This window comes from Motacilla alba, chromosome 21, assembly GCF_015832195.1.
Source record: "Motacilla alba alba isolate MOTALB_02 chromosome 21, Motacilla_alba_V1.0_pri, whole genome shotgun sequence".
Taxonomy (NCBI): Eukaryota; Metazoa; Chordata; class Aves; order Passeriformes; family Motacillidae; genus Motacilla; species Motacilla alba.
In genome coordinates this window covers 6,785,698-6,805,823 of record NC_052036.1, presented here as the reverse complement: position 1 = coordinate 6,805,823, position 20,126 = coordinate 6,785,698, and the positions used below count along the sequence as shown (strand labels likewise).

Genomic DNA, 20,126 nt, shown 5'->3' with positions numbered 1-20,126 from the left:
TCGGAGCAGTGGGATTATATTCTAAAAATTCGGATATAAAAAACTGTTCTTCCTATTTGGTGTTACCTTCTGAAGGGTTCTCTGGAGTAGGAACAGCTGATGGCAGGCGGGAGGCAGCTTTTCTATCCAAGTGTGGTGTCTGCACTTGAATTTAAGCCTGGGTGGTGCTTTAAGTGGTGCTTGGCTTCTCTGTGTGAGGTGACCTGGCTCATCTCTGTCTTTGTTTTGCTCCAGACCAATGTGTGCTGCCCAGGTAGAGACCCTGCTTAGACTGACGCTCCCCCGGCTTCCTGATTTCCCCATTTAATTTGCCTTTTGCTTAGAATGTGTTCTAGGGAGTTTTTCTGTGAGCTTTACACATTTTTATTTTTTTTTCCTTTTTCTTTGCTCCCCCAAAGTTCTGACACTGAGTCCCTAACCACCCTGGACCGGTTAGTATGGCATCCTTTTCTCTGCACGAGTGAGTGTGTGTCAGAGACAGAACACATGGTGTGGCTTTTGGTGACTGGGTTTTTTTTGTTTTCCAAGTGACATTTGCTTCTTTACATTCTGGTCATTGCATGGCAGATGGTTTAGCAAATGTAAAGATGAGGTGGTTTGCAGATTTTTGCTGTACACAGCATAACTGTTGCTTATTTGACAGACTCCTCTCTGCTTTGTTCCTTCCTTGTGCCTTCTTATCCCACTTCTGTTCCCTCCAAGCTTTATGAGGGTGGCTGTGGGGAGGGGGATGTTATTTATCACCACCAGACCAGACAATTGTTCCTTCTACCTTCCAATCCTACACTGCTATTTTTCCCCTTAATGCTCTCTCTTCCCTGCATTTTCCTGTATCTTCCTGCTCCTTCTGGTGTGTCAGATGGCATTTCAGGTAGTTCTACCTGGGGGCATGGAGTGCTGCTACAGGGACTTTGCTGCCACTTGTAAATCAGGATTTCCCTCGGGACGAGTGTTTTCCCAGCCTGCTTGAACCTCAGCATCCCTCACTTGGGGTCACCCCCAGTGCTCTGACTTAATTTTCCTCTGGAATATTTTGTGCTGAAACTCCAAATTGGAAAGAGCAACCTGTGTGAAAATAGCAAGCGAGTAGAACGTTGCTCCCTTAGCAAAGTCGGTTCCGCTTTTTCCCATGTGTCATAGCCAGCCTTGATCTGCAGTCATCTGTACGTCTGGGGGCCATGGTGAATTGGGACTGTCAAGACAATCCAAGTTATCCCTGCTGCAGGCTGCGTAAGGAAATGTTTTATCCTCTTTGGGAGAGAAAAGCCCCTGTCTTTCAGCTGTGGATTATTAAAGCAGTCCTAAGTTTGTCTGTGAGCGTGAGCCAGGTTTAACTCTGGTCTGTAACACAATGAAATGATATGCATGGTGCCTGTGGCAGGTTTTATCATGCTTTGATTTTGTACTTGGCATTCGTTAGCTGTCTCTGAGCTACTCATGACTGTAGCCCGCATAAAGCAAAGTGCTAAGGAGAGAGAAGGGTTGCTGTACTCAAGCCTGCTTTCCTCTCTCCCTCCAGGCTAGTAGTGAGTTCTTTAGAAGCGCTGGAAAGCTGCTTTGCTGTGGGACCAGTCAACGAGAAGGCAAGTAACTTTCTGAATACATTCCTGAGCTTTGGAGCTGGGGGAAGGAGGGGCGAGCTCAGCACTACCTCCTGCAGCCCCGGGGGCCTGATAGGAGCAGAGCCGCATCCCTTTTGCTCAGAGCACTGATCTGAAAGTTGCCTTAGCCAAAAGCGTTTGAAACTAGTTTAGAATGACAATTGGCATTTGCATTTAGCGCTGGTGGGCTTTTTGTGCTGCAGAGTGACCTCGTTTACAGAAACAGCAGGGTAGGAGCCCATAAATCTCAAAAGTACTTGTGTAGACATGTGAAGCTTTCCCTAAATGTCAGTGGCAAATGGAGGGAAGCTATCAAAAGGGTATTGAGGGAAGGGAGCTGTAGGTACACTGAGTGATGGTAAATATACTGAATAATGGGGTTTGTCTGTTCTTAGGAGAAGAATAAGATTGCAGCTCAGGAACTGGCTACTGTGCTGCTGTCCATGCCAGCCCCTTCCAGTGTGCAGCAGCAGACCAAGAGCCTGCTGGCCAGCTTGCACACCAGCCGTTCAGCCTACCACAACCACAAGGTACTGCCCAGGGCATGGATTTGGGGGCTCCTGGAACCTGCCAGGTCATGGCTGAAGTGCATCAGAGCTCTAGAGAGCCCTTCCTCCACGCAGCACAAACCTCCTGTCTCATCTCCCTTTAGCTCCGGCTGCCTGCCCTGCTGGCTTCTGTGTTTCACCAGAGTTGTGTGATTCTGTGACCTTTTAGCATTGGTTGCCCTTCCCTAGATGAGGAGTGCTGGATTTCCTCAGGATCTGTCCCGTGGCTGTGCTTCAGCTGCTTTCTCATGCTGCAGTCAGTTGTTTTTCTTTGCCTGTGTTATCTCTCACTCTACAGGATCAAGCGCTGCTAAGCAAAGCCATTCAGTATTTGACTTCCTCAACCAAAGAAGGAAAGGACCTTGATCCCGAGGTATTCCAGAGGCTGGTCATCACTGCTCGGTCCATTGCTATTATGAGACCCAACAATCTGGTCCACTACACGGAATCAAAGCTGCCACAGCTGGAAACAGGTAGATAAGTCTGTAATTTTCGCTAAGTTTCTGTTGCGATAATTGAAGCTGTGCTGGGGTGTCGGGTTCAGAGTGGCAGAGACTGTATTTGACACATTTGGTAGGTGTGTGATACCCTGCTGATGAGAACATCAAAGCCTCTGAAAAAAGCCATTTCAAATAAACTTGGTGTTACCCTCGTTAAGGTTTTCCCCTGCACATTTCTGAGAGGTGTTTTTTAATCTGTGCAGAGAGTGAAGAAGGGCAGGAGGCTCAGAAACACGTGGAAGGAGAGGGCTGCACCTTCATTACCCAGCTGGTGAACCACTTCTGGAAGCTCCATGCATCAAAACCCAAAAACGCCTTCCTGGCTCCTGCCTGCCTGCCAGGTGCGAGAGCTCTTCCTTTGCTATTGGCAAGCCCGTGGCTTCTGAAGGGGTTTATTTGAAGTTTGTAAGCAGAGAACATGGCTTTTCAATGCTAGTGCTGCACTGAGGGCTTTGTGATGTGGAGCTGCGGATTCTGCTTCAAAGCTTTTGTTCAGGGGCACGTGTATTGTGCCAGGAAGAAGGGACTGATGATTGATTTACCCACATTTGTCTTCGTGGGTGGTGGTAGAGGATATTCAGTGGTGCTGGTGTATGGAGTTCACAATATTCCATCAGACAGACAGGACTGGCTCAGTCTGGATTGAAAATCAATATATTTGTGCTGTTAACACTGTGCCTTGAAGTCTGCAAACAAAAGATGCTTCCTGCAGTGCCTCACTCTGTGCTGAAATACAGAGAGAGCTGATTTCAGTCCTGCTTTTATTCCTGCTAGGTCTCACTCATGTTGAAGCCACAGTCAATGCTTTGGTGGATATTATCCATGGATACTGCACGTGTGAGCTGGACTGTATCCATACTGCATCCAAGATCTACATGCAGATGTTACTTTGCCCAGTATGTCACCTTGTTCTTCTCTGCCTCAGCCTCTAATTGCACCAGGGGAGCCCCCTGGGTTGGGCATCTAGAAAAATTTCTTAGTGGTAGGGGTGTTCCAGCCTGCCACAGGCTGCCCGGAGCAGTGGTTGAGTCCCCACCCCTGGAGGAATTTAAAAGTGTAGATGTGCCACTTGGGGACATGAGCTGGGGGGATTGGCAGTGTTGGGTTTATGGTTGGACTTGATCTCAGAGGGTTTTTCAATCTGAATGTTTCTATGATTCTATAGTGGGGGAAAAATTAAATGTGGGCAGAATGCGAATACATAGTACAGACACAAAATACAGCCAAAAACACCCAGCCAGAAGTGAATGGAGAATTCTCCCTCTCCTTTTGTTCTAGTAATGTTTGTCATGTGCTGCATGTGGGATTACAAGTGTGTTGCTTTGTGGCTCCTGAGGGAAACAGGGAGGTGACTCGTGTCCTACATGAACCATGACTGACAAGAGTCACAAGTGCATTTTTAGCCATCTTTCCAAATGCTGTGAAAAAGGACTTCGAGCTTAAGGAGTGTAATGATGAACTGTTCACCCTGCAGGACCCAGCAGTTAGCTTTTCCTGCAAGCAAGCTTTGATCAGGGTGCTGAGACCCCGGAACAAGCGGCGACACGTGACCCTGCCATCGTCCCCCCGCAGCAACACCCCCATGGGTACGCCAGGGCATCCTCTGCTTAAACCAGCATCGCCTTCTTGACTGCTCACAAAGGACAAGAAAACAAAGTGGTCTTGCTATAAACCGAGAGTAAAAAAGACTAAAATCAGCCTTTTTCCTTTATTTTGCTCTCCCTCGCCCCCTAAACCCCTTTTTATTTAATAAACTCTCACCTTTTCATTGATATTTTGGGATTCACAAAGGAGATCTCTCTGAGATATTCCCCTTTCAGTGATAGGAAAATCTGATCATTTTATCTAGAGTAGTAATCTAGAGTTAGTATTTCTGTGTATGTTTTCAGATTCTAATAAATCAGTCAAAGATGTGTGCAGGTCAAAATTATCAGAGCTCCATCCAAGAGAGGTTTTTCAGTATTGAAGCAAATTGTAGGTGTCAGGAGTCTCTTGGTAACTGAGGGTAGTTTGGGTTTTTTCCCAGCATTAGCCGCCTGGTTTGGGATGGGATGAGGAGCTGGGCATTTATGAACTCCTGCTTTGCCACTCAGGAGATAAGGATGATGATGATGATGACGATGCAGAAGACAAGCTGCAGAGCTCTGGGATAGCAAATGGAGAGCACATCCGACAGGAGAGCCAGGAGCAGAGCGAGGTGGATCACGGGGACTTTGAGATGGTGGTGAGTCCAGAGCTTCTCCTTGGAGCCTTTGAAGTGTGCCAGGACTTGAGTTAATTTAGTTCTGATGAACCTGCTTGTAGTGCTCCCTTAGTGGTCGTGGTCTGGGGAAAGCTCTCACTGTGTTTCCTCTCCATAGTCCGAATCCATGGTTCTGGAGACTTCTGAGAACGTGAATAATGGGAATCCTTCTCCTCTGGAGGCTCTCCTGGCTGGAGCAGAGGGATTCCCTCCCATGCTGGATATCCCTCCAGATGCAGATGATGAGACAATGGTGGAGTTGGCTATTGCCCTGAGCCTGCAACAAGATCAGCAAGGTCAGATGTGGGCACTGTTGGCAGGCAAAAAGGGGATGGAAACTGGGAAAATTGGGAAAGAAACAAGGCAAAGCTGTTGGTGTCATCACCAGTGAACCAAAGATACCGGAACAGTGAAATGTACGGAAAATGCCAGAGTTAACTTACTCTCTCTAAGAAAGATGCTCATAAGTTGTTCTCTGCTTGCAGGGAGCAGCAGCAGTGCCCTTGGACTGCAGAGCTTAGGACTGTCTGGCCAAGCTCCCAGCTCCTCCTCTCTCGACGCTGGAACACTCTCGGACACAACAGCATCAGGTAACTGTTCACTGCAAGGCATCTTCTTTTTCACATTCTGACCTAAGTAATGCCTTAAAATTGGTTTGCAAATACGGTTTGGAAGAGCCAATTATTACCTTTGGCTTCTTGTATTTCTGAGAGTGTACTTACAGCTTTTTCCTGCTTTGATTGACTCTCACTGTAGACTTCTGAGGAAGTTATTTCCTCTCTTTAAACTAAAGCAGACAAAACAAAGCATGTGCTGTATTTCCCTTGCATTTATAAACAACCAGACATTGTTCTTTAAGTAACTGTGCATGCCTGTGTGTTTGATAGAGAAGCTTTCCTCTCGGGATATCTCCCCTCCACTGCTTTAACTGTCCTGCTGGTCACCCCCAAGCTCCCTTTCCGTTTGTAGCCGTCCCCAAGCCCAATCCCTGCAGCCTTTCCCCGGTAGCGCGAGCGTCGTTTGCAGTTGTTCCCAGGCAGTGTTTTTACTTGTAACAGCTCTCTTTATTCTCTTAGCTCCAGCCTCCGACGATGAGGGCAGCACGGCGGCCACGGACGGCTCCACGCTGCGGACATCGCCCGCGGAGCACGGCGGCAGCGTGGGCTCAGAGAGCGGCGGCAGCGCCGTGGACTCGGTGGCCGGGGAGCACAGCGGTGAGTGAGCCCTCCTGCATCCCCTGCTCCCTCCCTGGTGCACTCCTGCTGCAGCCCCTGCTCCCTCCCTGCTGCACTCCTGCTGCATCCCCTGCTCCCTCCCTGCTGCACTCCTGCTGCAGCCCCTGCTCCCTCCCTGCTGCACCCCCTCCTGCACTGCTGCTGCACCCCTGCTCCTTCCCTGCTACCACAGCCTTGCCCACCATGGGAGCCTGTGGGTGATCCCTGGTACAGAGGGAATCTCAGTTCCCAGTGGCTGCTGCCATCTGTTGTTTTGTGGGTTCTGCCCCACTGCCCACAGATGGAATGTTGTCTGCTTTTCGTGGTTCTCTGGAAGTGTGGAATCCGCAGTAGATGTTGCTGGGCTGTAATAACAGAATCATTGAATCCCAGAATGGTTTGGGTGGGAAGGCACCTTAAAGATCATCCTGTACTAACCCCAAGGCAGGGACACCTTCCACGATCCCAGGTTACTCCAAGCCCTGTCCAACCTGGCCTTGGACACTTCCAGGGATGGGGCAGCTGTAGCTTCTCTGGGCAACCTGTGCCAGGGCTTCATCACCCTCTGAGTAAAGAATTTCTTCCTAATATCTCATCTAATCCTGCCCTTGTTCAGCTTAAAGCCACTGCCCCTGGTCCTGTCACTCTCTCCCTATGTAACAAGTCCCTCTTCCTGCTTTTCATAAGTACCATAAGTGCCCAGTACTCTATAAGGTATGGGAGGCCACAAAAGGTCTCCCTGGAGGCCTTGCCTCTCATAATGCCTAGAGCAAGACTGAGACAATTCACTATGCTGCTGGTTAAGTTTGAATGAGATAGGATTAATTACTCTCTTTTTAGTTTGGGACTGATACCCAGGAAAAATAATCAGAGACTCTTATAAAAAAATTGTCTGATTGTCCACACTGCCCATCCCAGCATTGTCTGACTGAGTTTGAATTACTGCTCTGGGACCAGTTCAATTTGGGCCACAAAGATGAGGATGGCAAAGAAAAGATGTCTACAAATGCATCTTCAGCCTCTCTTGTGGCTTTCAGAGGAGAACCAAAGCCAGCATCTACTTGGAACCACGATTCACTCCAAAGTGCAGCTCAGCTGTGGTGGTGGGTACGCAGCAGGCAAGGTGCTTGTTGAGTTGCTGAGGTTGTGTTTCCCTGTTTTCCTGTCCTTTGCCAGTGTCCGGCCGGAGCAGCGCCTACGGGGACACCACGGCCGAGGGCCACGCGGCGGGGCCGGGCAGCGTCAGCTCCAGCACGGGGGCCATCAGCACCACCACGGGCCAGCAGGAGGGAGAGGGCTCCGAGGGAGAAGGGGAGGCAGAGGGGGACGTCCACACCAGCAACAGGCAAGAGACTTTGTTTCCTCTTGAGGAAGAACATCTGTGCTCTGGGGGATGTTTGCAGAGGAGGAGGCTGCGGGGCTGCAGTGCCAGGAGCGTGATTTGTGACTGCTGGCTAACCAAAGTGGAAAGTCAGAAACACAGACTAGAGCAAACTGCCATTGCAAAATCATGGGATGTCCTGAGGTGGAAGGGACCCACAAATGTCATCCAGTCCAACCCCTGGCCCTGCACAGACATCCCAGCAATCCCACCCTCTGCATCCCAATGTTGTCCAAATGCTCCTGGAGCTCTGGCAAGCCTCGGGGCTGTGCCCATTCCTGGGGAGCCTGGGCAGTGCACCCTCTGTGCAATCATGATGTGGTGTGATAAATACACCCAGTGTGTGTCCCACAAAACTGCTGCCTCTAGGAAGTGATGAAAAAATGCTGCATGAGTCTAGTTAACACAGCATCACTGAAATCTTGGGAGCCTGTGAAATTCACTGTTAGGACAAAAGCATGTGCAAGTGTCCTTAGGGAACATGGGCAGCTTTTCATTCTGTGGGAGCAGGTGCTCAGTCCCTTCTCCAGAGCAGTGTGGAGCTGATTTGCAGGATGTTCCCATGCAGTTGCAGTCCCTGGGTGGCCAGGCCTGGGTGGTGTGGCTCTGTTGTCAGAGGTGCTCTGCATCTTTGGCATCACTCCCCTGAGAAGTCTGAGCAAGTCCTGTCCTCCCTGGGAGGATTTGATGGCTTAGGGTTTCTGGGGCAGATTGCAGTGCTCTCCTGGAGACCCTGCTGGGTGTGGTGTGTTCTGGGCTGTGTCTGATTACTGCCTCTGGATCCCCAGGCTGCACATGGTCAGGCTGATGCTGCTGGAGAGGCTGCTGCAGAATCTGCCCCAGCTGAGGAACGTGGGGGGAGTCCGAGCCATCCCTTACATGCAGGTGAGTGAGGAGGGCTCAGAGTTAGGCCCAAATCAAACAGTTCAGTCACTGATTTCTATATGCACTTGCCTTTCTCCTTCCTGACCAGTCACAGTGTGAGTCCATCTGTTGCAAAACATTCCTTACCCACAGGTTTTTGCTGGACTTGTGCCCTTACTCAGTGTGACTTTACAGCTGACCGGGGAGCCTGAGGGCTCCAATCCTTCAGCTCCAATGTGTTTGGGAAGGTCTTGTGGGTTTATGCTGAATGTTCATATTAGGATGTGAGGCACAGGCTGGATTTGGGAAAGAACACAAATAAATCAAGATAGAATCCGTGCTGTTTTGTGAAAGATAAATAGTTGTCTTGATAATGTGGAACCTGCCCTCTAATAATTCTCTGGCTGCTCTTCCCAGGTTATTCTGATGCTCACAACAGACCTAGATGGAGATGATGAGAAAGACAAGGGAGCTTTGGATAACCTTCTGTCCCAGCTGATTGCAGAGCTGGGCATGGACAAAAAGGTAAAGTGCAGTGTGGGCTCATGTTCTGAGTTTGCTCCTTCTAGACAGGGTTTCTTTCCTTGGAGGAATGAAATGTTTGGGAGTCAGAAGCATTGCTGTGTGGATGTGTTCAGGCAGTTTATTCCTCTTGCCTCCTTTCACATAAGGTAGAAAATGACATGAGTGGAACTCCCACTGTTTCCTGGGTCTGACATCCACAAATGAGCATGAAAATTTGTTTTGCTGGAATTAAACTCTGAGAAGAGCCATGATGAGTAAATGCATGATTGACATATGTAGCTTTTCATTGGTGTGGGATTGTTCTCTGGCAGCCAGGCCACTGCCTACCCTTCTGTTGAGGCATTTGTGCTGCTTTTTCAGTCTTACTGCTTGAGCTTAAATTAGAAATGCTTCCTGAGGATCAGAACACTGAACTTGAGAGGCTTGGGACACTGCTCAGCTCTGGGATTGAGCAAGCAGGATGTGTCTTTTCCTGCAGGATGTGTCCAAGAAAAACGAGCGCTCCCCTGTGAACGAGGTGCACTTGGTGGTGATGAGGCTGCTCAGTGTCTTCATGTCCAGGACCAAGTCAGGATCCAAGACTTCCATTTGTGAGGTACATTCTCCAAATTGCTTCGTCAGGGGATGATTTTCTCCCCCTTTACTCAGCTCTCATAAGACCCCACTTGGAGCACTGAACACAGTTCTGGTGTTCTCAACATGAGAACTCATGGAATTGTTGGGGCAAGTGCAGAGGAGGCCATGGAGGGGACTGGAGCACCTCCCCTATGGGGACGGGCTGGGAGAGTTGGGAATGCTCCGCCTGGAGAGGAGAAGGTTGTGTGGAGACCCCACAACACCTTCCAGGGTCTGAAGGGGCTACAGGAAAGCTAGAGGGAGACTTCTCATCATGAGCTGGAGTGACAGGCCAAGGGGGAAAGGGTTCAAACTGAAAGAGGGGAAATCTGGGTCAGATATTGGGAAGAAATCCTTCCCTGTGAGGGTGGAGATTGCCCAGAGAAGCTTTGGCTGGCCCTGGATCTGTGCAAGTGTCCAAGGCCAGGTTGGACAGGGCTTGGAGCAATGTGGGACAGCAGAAGATGTCCCTGCCTATGGCAGAGGGTGGAATAGGATGAACTTCGAGGTCCCTTTCAACCCAAGCCATTCTGGGATTCCATGATGTGCTTGGGGAACTTTTTTCATCAAAAACAATGTAAAAGCTGCTAACTGAAATGACAAGTGTAAAACTGAATCATCCTTGAGAGTGCTTTGGAAACATTTATAGGGAACCTGTAGTGTTACTGAACTCTTGTGGAAAAAGAGTTTTGAAACTGGGGCTGGAGGAAGCAGCCGTGTAAAGACAATCGGATGCTCTCGTTTTGTGCATGGTTCCAGACTGAGCTCAGGGCAGCACATTAATGATGTTACTTAAAACGGTCTGGCAGATTTTTCCCTTGCATCTCACCAGGGCTGAAGGGGTTAAAGGGGATTTGTAATGTGATTATTGGAAAGCAATATGCTGCTGTGTCAACGTAAAAGTCGCTAAGAGGATTCCTTAGATATTTGTTGCTAAAAGGTACAGTAATAAGGCATAAAAAGCAGTATGTGTGGTGGGAAGGAGATTAATAAAAAAGCATAGAGGTTAAAAAATTTAGTCTGAACTGCATCAAATTTTAATGAGCTTATGAGCTGTGGGGTTTGTTTGGATTTACAGGGCTGCTTTAATAGTTTTATTTACAGTAGCTTTTTCTCCAGCCTTTGTTACTCACTTGAGCTTCCCACAGAAATCAAAGCTCCTCGTCTTGCAGAATGCAGGTGGAGCAATACCTGGGTGGAGCAGAGCCTGTGAGCGGCAGCTGCAACAGGGACTCTTTCTCTACCAGGATTCACGCCCAGCTGGCCAAATCCCAGATAAACAAATAGAAATCCCAACTTAAAAAAAGAAAAAGAAGGGGGGAAAAAAAGAAGGGAAAAAAGCCCTAGTCGTCTAATCCACAGCAGAGTGGCCTCTGGCACATGTGTCGAGGGGAGATTAGACTTAAGAGGAGATTTTATTTGTTTTCCTTTACTAAGCACTTGTTCAAAAGAGTCTCTGTAAATATTTGAGTTGCTTTTCATAAACACAAAAAAAACCCCAACCTCAAACAAACCCCAAACTTAAAAGCTGCCTGCGAAGTTTCATCCAGACCTGCTCTCTTGCCCACATAGTCAGCAGGTGCTCAGGGCTGCCCCAGCTCTCCCCGCTGCAGGTTCCCAGGTGTGTTCCTGATCCAGCTCCTTCCCTCTATTCCAGGCTTCCTCCCTGATCTCCAGTGCCACAGCAGCTGCCTTGCTGAGCTCTGGTGCTGTTGATTACTGTCTGCACGTGCTCAAGTCCCTGCTGGAGTACTGGAAGAGCCAGCAGAACGACGAGGAGCCTGTGGCCACCAGCCAGCTGCTGAAGCCTCACACCACTTCCTCTCCCCCTGACATGAGCCCCTTTTTCCTCCGCCAGTACGTGAAGGTGAGTCCTGCCCTGTGCTGGGAGCTGTGCAGGGCCTGCACTGAGAGGAGGCTGCGCAGAGCTGGGAAAGCAGCCCTGCACAAGGGGTTTGCACTTAGAAGAGCAACCAAAATCCATCCTGTAGCTCAGAGTTACAAATTGGAGTGCTCCGAGTTCTCAGAGGGCAGCCCAGCATCTCTCCCATCTCTCACTGCATCCCTTGGTGCACTCCTAACCCAGGAGTTCTGTGGAGGTGTTTCTGGAGGAATTGTTAATTATCTTGAAGGGAAGCTGCTCCATCCAGCCTGTGACTCCCTGTGCTTGGCCCGCAGAATTCCTGAACTTAGTGTGCCAAGGAAGTGGAATGGTGGATGGGAATTTCTACAGTAATTCCCAGGCTTGTTCTACCACTGTGGTGCCGTTATGCCATGGTTTGGTGTTTGTACAGGTGCAAAAAGCCTGATTAAATGTAAGAATGTCTCCTAAGCTGAAAGCTCCTGAGTTGAACTGCTTTATTACTTCAGGCCAGCTTAGTGCATCCTCCCAGCTGCCATCCAGTTCAAGGCCTTGTGCAGGTTCTTATGCATCATTTGGGAACGTTCTTTGAGCTGCAAAGGGGCAGAAATCCCTTGGTTTTAAAAAATCAGCAAAAGCACCCCGTCGTTCATCATGGCACCACACTGGGTGTGCTCAGAGCCTGAGGGATTTCTCTTGCTGCCAGGGTCATGCTGCAGATGTTTTTGAGGCCTACACTCAGCTCCTGACAGAGATGGTGCTGCGCCTGCCCTACCAGATCAAGAAGATTGCAGACACGAACTCCCGCATCCCCCCACCCATCTTTGATCACTCCTGGTTCTACTTTTTGTCTGAGGTAAGCAAGAACATGATACACCTGCAGATTTCCGCAAGAAAACTCCAATAATGATTTCTTTCATGGGAGAGATGAGCTTTTGCAGAGCTGATCTCAGCTCCATCTTGTATTTTTAATCCCCTTGAAAGAAAGTGGACTGTTGACTTTGTGTGTTCCTGTTGAACAGGAATCTGTAGGAAAATATACATGAAAAATGAGGTTGCTGTTATTTCTTGAAACTCAGTGATTGCTGCCACAAAGCTTAGAGAGAAAACCTGCTGTGAGATGGAAAAATGTAACATCATGCTCAGCTGTTGGTACTTGGGCCTTAAGAAAGAAATCAGGAAGATATTTAGTGTTTGTCTTTTCAGTTTTCTTCCTACTTTACATAACAAGTTATCTTACATTTACACAAGTATGAGTTAGGATTTCTTAATTAGCCTTGGTTGGGTGTTTATTTGAGGTTGGAGATGACAAGGGATGGTTTCCAGCAAGTGGTGCAGTGCTGCTGTGCAGTGTCTATCCTGCCTGGGACTTACAGGATTAAAGCTGGGTGTAATCATCTCCCATCTGTTTACTTTTTGGAAGAAAACACTCATTTTTGGTGGCCACTGTGGCCCTGGTGAGCTCACCCTGCCCTGCCTTCCCTCTGCAGTACCTGATGATCCAGCAGACGCCGTTCGTGCGCCGCCAGGTGCGCAAGCTGCTGCTGTTCATCTGCGGCTCCAAGGACAAGTACCGGCAGCTGCGGGACCTGCACACCCTGGACTCGCACGTGCGGGGCATCAAGAAGCTCCTGGAGGAGCAGGGCATCTTCCTGAGGGCCAGCGTGGTGACAGCCAGCTCGGGCTCTGCCCTGCAGTACGACACCCTGATCTCCCTGGTAAGGGCAGGAGCAGGGAAAGGGCCTTGGGGTGGTGCTGGTGTGACAGGAGTGCTGATGTGCTCTTTGATGCCATCCCTTTGTGCCTGCAGATGGAACATTTGAAGGCTTGTGCAGAGATTGCCACGCAGAGAACAGTGAACTGGCAGAAATTCTGCATCAAGGATGACTGTGAGTTCTGTCTCTGCAGCATCTGGGGAACAGTAGTGTCGTGGTTGGGATCGAGGTGGCTCAGATGGGGATGCTCAGCAGAGAAGGGGAGACACAGCTGAGGATTTTGCTAGGACTGAACTGTTTCCAGTACTAATTATCCCAGTGCCCTAATTGCATCCGGTCCTTGGCTAAAAAGCAAAATGTGGTGTAATGGATAACTTAGAGGAACAGGAGATCTGTGTTCTCTTGCTTGTGCTGCCATTGTCCCAGAGAGTAATTTGGGATGAGCCACTGTACCTGGTGTACCCCAGTGTTAGGCTTCTATGTTCCAGGGACAGGACAGTTCTGGGAGTTTGGTTCTTGTGTACAAAGGCTTTTGGTTTAGGCTGCTTTTTTTCCTTTTTTGTTTCTTTCTTTTCTTTTTTAGTTCAGGCTTTAGTGGCATGGAGCTTTGTCAGGGCAGGGTTAGGTTGAATATCAGGGAAAGGTTCTTCCCCAGAGGGTGCTGGCACTGCCCAGGCTCCCCAGGGAATGGACACAGCCCCGAGGCTGCCAGAGCTCCAGGAGCATTTGGACAATGCTCCCAGGGATGCACAGGGGGGGATTGTTGGGGTGTGTGTGCAGGGCCGGGGTGGGATTCAATCCCTGTGGGCCTTTTCCAGCTCAGGATATTCCATGATTGTGTGATTCAAACATTTTCCCCTTTCCTCCGCAGCGGTTCTCTATTTCCTGCTCCAAGTCAGCTTCCTGGTAGACGAAGGAGTGTCCCCGGTTCTCCTGCAGCTGTTGTCTTGTGCTCTGTGTGGCAGCAAAGTGCTGTCTGTGGCTTCATCCTCTGGAGCTTCCAGCACCTCTTCCACCTCTGCTCCGGCAGCATCAGGCTCCGGGCAGGCGGCAGCGCAGAGCAAATCCTCCACCAAAAAGAGCAAGAAGGAGGAAAAGGAGAAGGAGCGAGAGGGTGAGGGGCAGCTGGGGCCTGTCCTGTGGTTTTAGGGAGCAAGTCTGCTCCTCACAGCCTTTCTTACTCTGTTCAGAAAGAACTGGATGATAAATCCTGCTGTTGGGAAAGGGTCATGGCTCGTGGCAAAGGCACCCACAGCCACAATCTAGGGAGAGGAGCAATTTTCCCATATGTGGATGGCACTAGAGCGAAGCAGTGTGTCCTGAGAGTGGGGCTGAAATCACGTGCTGAGGACATCCCAAACCTACTGTGTTTATGGCCTTGAGTGGGTTTGAAGTTGTCTAATGGTGTTACCTAATCTAGTGATGAAGCAGCTTCCACTTAACTTGCCTGTCCTGGGTTGTAGGAGGCTGAAAGGCTCACGAGGATTAAAACAAATCCTGGGGATGCACACCCAGTTAGCTGTGCTCTGCAGTGATTGTGTTCAGACTTGTTTCCTCTGGCTGCTTTGGAAGCGCTGCTGGAGCCAGGGCTGCTGCTTAATGAATATCCACAGTCCTGGGAAAGTAATTAAGCTTCCCTATAAAAGTCACGGGCATAAATTCTCTCTTGGCTTTTCTTCAAGGAACCGCTTTGGCTTTCACCATCAGATGGTTCTCTGTGAGTCTTTTCATTGCCTCATGGTCAGTCCTTTTCTTTTTATCAGGATGTGTAGCACATTTCTCACGTCCTCACTGGCAAGTTTTCCTGCAGTTTTTTTCCTGTTAGTCAGGAGTGCTGGGTTATATTTTTGAAAAAGACAGGAATATTAAACTTTCTTGTTACCTGAAACATAATAATTTGTCCCCATTATCCTGACTCTTTGAAATAGGAGAGTGGCCTGCCAGTGAGGTGCTGCATTTATCTTCTCCCTAAAGCCTTCCCTGTGTCCATAGGTGAGGGTTCAGGCAGCCAGGAGGACCAGCTGTGTACGGCCCTGGTGAACCAGCTGAACAAGTTTGCTGACAAGGAGACCCTCATCCAGTTCCTGCGCTGCTTCCTGCTGGAATCCAACTCCTCCTCAGTGAGGTGGCAGGCCCACTGCCTGGCCCTGCACATTTACAGGTGAGCCTGGGGCTGGCTCGGGGCCAGAGCCTCTCTCTAAGGACACTGGAGCCTGCAGGTGTTGGGCCCCTCTGGAATTGCCCTCGTGGTTTGCAGTTACTGGGGCTGGAGGTGGAAGTTGTGACTTACCCGTGATCAATCTCAATTGTCACCTGCAAGAAGCACTTTATTTCTGTCTGCAGAATCTGACTCCTGTCATGACCAGGAGCAGGTGTTTGTGGGCAAAGTGAATTTCTGAGGCAGATCTAGACTGCCACCGTGAAAAGTTGGGAGCTGTGTGGGGAAAGGAGTGCTTTAGGGGGCTGGACTCCTTCAGAGCTCCGTTCAGTTGTTGCAGGACAGCTGCTTTTGTTTTGGAGTGCTGGAAAGCAGGTGGGTTCAAGGGCTGGTGGGATTTAGCTCTGTGAACAATGCAAGATGATGGTTTCCCACTTGGGTGGACTGGAGCTCATGTTCTCCTTCTGCACAAGAACCCTGATTGTCTGTGATCCACCCAACAGGAACTCCAACAAGTCCCAGCAGGAGTTACTGCTGGATCTCATGTGGTCCATCTGGCCAGAGCTCCCAGCCTATGGAAGAAAGGCTGCCCAGTTTGTAGATCTCCTGGGATACTTCTCCCTGAAAACACAACAGACTGAGAAAAAGGTACAGTGACATCCCAGAAGGGAGGTACAGCATCCCAGGTGCTCATTTATGATACAGCTGGCACAGATTTTCTGTCAGAAGAGCTTCTGCTGGAAATTTTTCATGTTATTAGAACTTTAATGTTAAAAAAAAAGCAGGGTCCTTAAAGAATTTGGAAGTATGGGGTTTTGTGTTACTGTTTTGGTGGTGAAATTGTGCTGGTGAGCTTTTTATTTATTGAGAAAAATACCTCTTTCCCACAGGAGGCTTTTGTGGATCTGACAGCTCCAGTTTATAGATTTTTGATATTGCTACTCCTAGAAATCTTTTGTAACCATGGTTTTTGAGCAAAGGAAGTTGTGGCCTCTTTTAGGGGATCAGTGGGATTGAGTACCATTGGTACTTGCATGAGTATGTTTAAAGAGTGGGGAATGCTGTAAAAATCTTGGCAGGCATTTGCAGGGATTGACTGACAAACAGCACTTACTGTGTAAATCTCAAATTTTAGGATCAATTACAGCCCTGGGTAATGACTTAAACTCATAAATTCCTGTGGGTGTGGTGTGTACTTCTTTTGGGCACCTGCAACACCACAAGATGAGGATATTTGTGTCTGTGTAGCAATAAAAGCATTGTTTTGAAGACTGTCTTTGCCTGGTTTTATTTCAGCTGAAGGAATATTCCCAAAAAGCCGTGGAGATCCTCCGGACTCAAAACCACATTCTCACCAACCACCCCAACTCCAACATCTACAAGTGAGTCACTTCTGCCTTTGGTCCTTGTCACTGAAGGGCTTTCAGCTGAGCTCCCTCCTTGCGGGAATGCCCAGGGATGGTGGTGGGGATGGGCCCTGCTGAGCTTCTGTGCCTGCTGGGCTTGGGAGAGCAGCAGAGTCCTTTCTGCCAGATGGAACCTGATGCTGGGCTCTATCAGCAGGGCTTGGCTTGAACTCTTTTACTTTCACTGTCAGTAAATGTTATGAAATCTTAGGCCCAGCTGGAGAATAGAGATTTGCAGGTTTGAGTGTTATGTTCTTGGTCGCACCTTGGCCATTGACAATTACAGTAAAAATGCTTAGTTGAAAGCTGTTATTTCAAGTGTGATTTACATTGTAACAGTTCTGTTACACACTGGGACTGGGAAATGGGGGAAATTAAAATGGTTCTGGTTAAAAGGCCTGGGTTTAAAGCAGCAATTGCCCAAGTCCATGTGTGAATGTTGTTCCCTTGTTCCAGCACATTGTCTGGACTCGTGGAATTTGATGGCTACTACCTGGAGAGTGATCCTTGCCTTGTCTGCAACAACCCTGAGGTGCCTTTCTGTGTAAGTAACCCTGGAATCACACAGCCATGGAATATCCTTGCTTGGAAATGGCCCACCAGGATCAAATCCAACCCCTGGCTCTGCACAGAAGTCCCAACAACCCCACCCTGGGCATCCCTGGGAGTGGTGTCCAAACGCTCCTGGAGCTCTGGCAGCCTCGGGGCCGTGCCCATTCGCTGGGGAGCCTGGGCAGTGCCAGCACCCTCTGGGGAAGAACCTTTCCTGATCTCCAGCCTGACCGTCCCCTGGCACAGCTCCAGCTGCTCTGCATGACACCAGCATTAACTGCAGTTATTAAATTCTTTCCAGTTGTGGGGATCCCAACCCTTTCCAGGTGTGGTTTCCCATGCCCCTGAGGTTTTGGGGTGCCCTCAGACAGGCAGTGTGTCCTTGGTTTATCTCCCCAGTACAGCAGGGATCCCAACCCTTTCCAGATGTGGTTTCCTGTGCCCCTGAGGTTTTGGGGTGCCTCAGACAGGCAGTGTGTCCTTGGTTTGTCTCCCCAGTACATCAAGCTCTCGTCCATCAAAGTGGACACGCGCTACACGACCACGCAGCAGGTGGTGAAGCTCATTGGCAGCCACACCATCAGCAAGGTGACTGTGAAGATTGGGGACCTGAAACGAACCAAGATGGTGAGAACCATCAACCTCTACTACAACAACAGGACTGTGCAGGCCATCGTGGAGCTGAAGAACAAGTATGTTCATCAAGTTTTGCGTGCAGTCTCTGAATCAGATTCGTTCCCTTGGCTTCTTGTTTTTCCCAAAGTTCCTCCTCAGATTATTACTCATCACTCTCAGCCCACATTGGGTGGGATTGTTCTGAATCCCCTACAATTGTTGAAGCAAAGATCCAGATTTCCTCTGAAGCTTGAAAAATGTCTGTAAAATTTGTGGATTCCAGTTTTGTCCAGCCTCGCTTTTAAGCACCTGACTTAATTGTGTGGGAACCAGTAGTAATACCGAGAGCACTTCATGGGTAGTTTGACTCCAAAAGGGATTTGGACTTTGCAGCATGTCCAGGAATGCTGAAAGCATTAACATTGTTTGTTTGAAGCCATAGAGCAGAATTAAAATTAGAAGTTGGATGGTCTCACTCTCAGCTCTGCTTTACCTACCAGAAATGGCTCCTTTTCAACACGCTCTGTCTGGAGCCAGTTCTGCTTATGTGTTTCCCCCTCTTACTTCTTGAGATGTTCTCACCAGAATCAGATCTCTCTGGCTTAGGGATTAATCTGTGCCCGCCGCTTATTGCTTATTTGAAGTCTTAATCCTCTGTGACATCACAAGTGGCTGCTGTGGAGAGGATTATGATGTCACAAAGAGAGGATTCTGACTTCAGGTTGAGAATAAGCAGTGGGAGCAGATGAGATCTTTAGGAAATAAATATCCTGTTTTCATGCAAATGTCCTTACTAATAAAAAAATGGGGGTGAAAATCCCTAGAAAATGTCTGTAGAATTAAAGTTTTTCCATGAGGCATCAACAGCTCTTTAATCCCAAACAGTCTCTCTCTATGAAGAGGATAAAGGCTTAAAATGTATTTCTGGCTACATATCATGTCAATACAGAAGCTAAGGAAACGAATCCTAGAACTGCTCTCCATTCATCCCAGTTAAAGGAGATTTGGAGCCGAGACGGTTGCATTTGGCTTTTCCTCACACGTGGGTGGGGAGGGAACTTCCCTCTGGAAAACCTTCCTCTCCTCTCCTTTCCTTCGCTTTCCTTTTCTTCCCTTCCTTCCCCTCCCGTCCCTCCTCCAGGCCGGCACGCTGGCACAAGGCCAAGAAGGTGCAGCTGACGCCGGGGCAGACGGAGGTGAAGATTGATCTGCCCCTGCCCATCGTGGCCTCCAACCTGATGATCGAGTTCGCCGACTTCTACGAGAACTACCAGGCGTCCACGGAGACCCTGCAGTGCCCGCGCTGCAGCGCCTCGGTGCCCGCCAACCCCGGCGTGTGCGGCAACTGCGGCGAGAACGTCTACCAGTGCCACAAGTGCAGGTCTGTGCGTGTCGCTGTGTGTCCCCAGTGTCACCGTGCGTCCCCAGAACACGTACCAGTGTCACTGTGTGTCCCCAGTGTCCCCAGAGCATGTAGCAGTGCCGCGAGTGCAGGTCCCTGAGTGTCTCCAGTGTCACTGTGTGTGTCCCCAGAGTCCTCGTGTGTCCCCAGAACATCTACCAGTGCCCAAAGTGCAGGTCTGTGGGTGTCACTGTGTGTCCCCAGAGCATGTAGCAGTGCCACAAGTGCAGGTCCCTGAGTGTCTCCAGTGTCACTGTGTGTGTCCCCAGAGTCCTCGTGTGTCCCCAGTGCCCAAAGTGCAGGTCTGTGGGTGTCACTGTGTGTCCCCAGAGCATGTAGCAGTGCCACAAGTGCAGGTGTGAGTGTCCCCCAGAGCCCTCCCGGGTGCCCCACACCCCCTGCCATGTAAATCCCCCATTCTGGTTAATACAAGCACACAATCAAATTAGTGGAGAAGTATAAAACAGGCTTACAGGGATTTAATGTAATGCAGGCTAACAAAGGGAGCCTGGGAGCACAATTCTCAGCCAGCTGAAGTTTCACATCCAGCCCTCGAAGTTCACACCACAGAATTCCCCGGAGCAGGTTATTTTTGGCCTGCCTGGGCTGGAGGCTGGAGTTCAGCTGGGGGATTGCCGGGCTTCCCCCAGGATCCCTGGCTGGGCTGGACAGACAGTTCTATTCATGGCTTTTGTTGTGCTCTCCTCATTCAGAGCGGGCTCAGGGGTAATTTACTGTGTGCTATTCACACTTTACTACAGCCTTAGAAATCCTTCTCTTTTGTCACTTTTGTCTCCTTATCTGGTATCTCTTTCCCCTTATTGTTGTCCCTATTCTTCTCTAATTCTCATGGGATTCGAGGTGTTTAGCGGGCTCTTTCCTGGTGATTGCTGGTGTGTGGAAAGGTTTCCACATCCTTTCTGGAAT

The 20,126-nt window shown here is 49.3% G+C and overlaps 1 protein-coding gene across 5 annotated transcripts in view; it reads left to right on the top strand.

The window, feature by feature from the left end:
• Positions 1-20,126, top strand: part of UBR4 (ubiquitin protein ligase E3 component n-recognin 4) — an 83,053-nt gene that overhangs the window by 33,762 nt on the left and 29,165 nt on the right. Inside the window, exons 50-75 of one of the 5 annotated variants that reach the window (XM_038159457.1) lie at positions 399-431; positions 1,520-1,583; positions 1,997-2,131; positions 2,448-2,622; positions 2,853-2,990; positions 3,424-3,545; positions 4,124-4,235; positions 4,743-4,873; positions 5,010-5,187; positions 5,377-5,481; positions 5,950-6,105; positions 7,282-7,450; positions 8,275-8,371; positions 8,768-8,875; positions 9,354-9,470; positions 11,148-11,357; positions 12,058-12,207; positions 12,842-13,069; positions 13,162-13,240; positions 13,938-14,180; positions 15,059-15,227; positions 15,728-15,872; positions 16,521-16,606; positions 17,087-17,174; positions 17,681-17,874; positions 18,939-19,178. In XM_038159457.1, coding sequence (XP_038015385.1) covers positions 399-431; positions 1,520-1,583; positions 1,997-2,131; positions 2,448-2,622; positions 2,853-2,990; positions 3,424-3,545; positions 4,124-4,235; positions 4,743-4,873; positions 5,010-5,187; positions 5,377-5,481; positions 5,950-6,105; positions 7,282-7,450; positions 8,275-8,371; positions 8,768-8,875; positions 9,354-9,470; positions 11,148-11,357; positions 12,058-12,207; positions 12,842-13,069; positions 13,162-13,240; positions 13,938-14,180; positions 15,059-15,227; positions 15,728-15,872; positions 16,521-16,606; positions 17,087-17,174; positions 17,681-17,874; positions 18,939-19,178 — 3,672 coding nt within the window. The remainder of the gene's footprint in view (positions 1-398; positions 432-1,519; positions 1,584-1,996; positions 2,132-2,447; positions 2,623-2,852; positions 2,991-3,423; positions 3,546-4,123; positions 4,236-4,742; positions 4,874-5,009; positions 5,188-5,376; positions 5,482-5,949; positions 6,106-7,281; positions 7,451-8,274; positions 8,372-8,767; positions 8,876-9,353; positions 9,471-11,147; positions 11,358-12,057; positions 12,208-12,841; positions 13,070-13,161; positions 13,241-13,937; positions 14,181-15,058; positions 15,228-15,727; positions 15,873-16,520; positions 16,607-17,086; positions 17,175-17,680; positions 17,875-18,938; positions 19,179-20,126) is intronic. The other 4 variants (XM_038159459.1, XM_038159458.1, XM_038159461.1 and 1 more) reach the window with 4 other exon arrangements.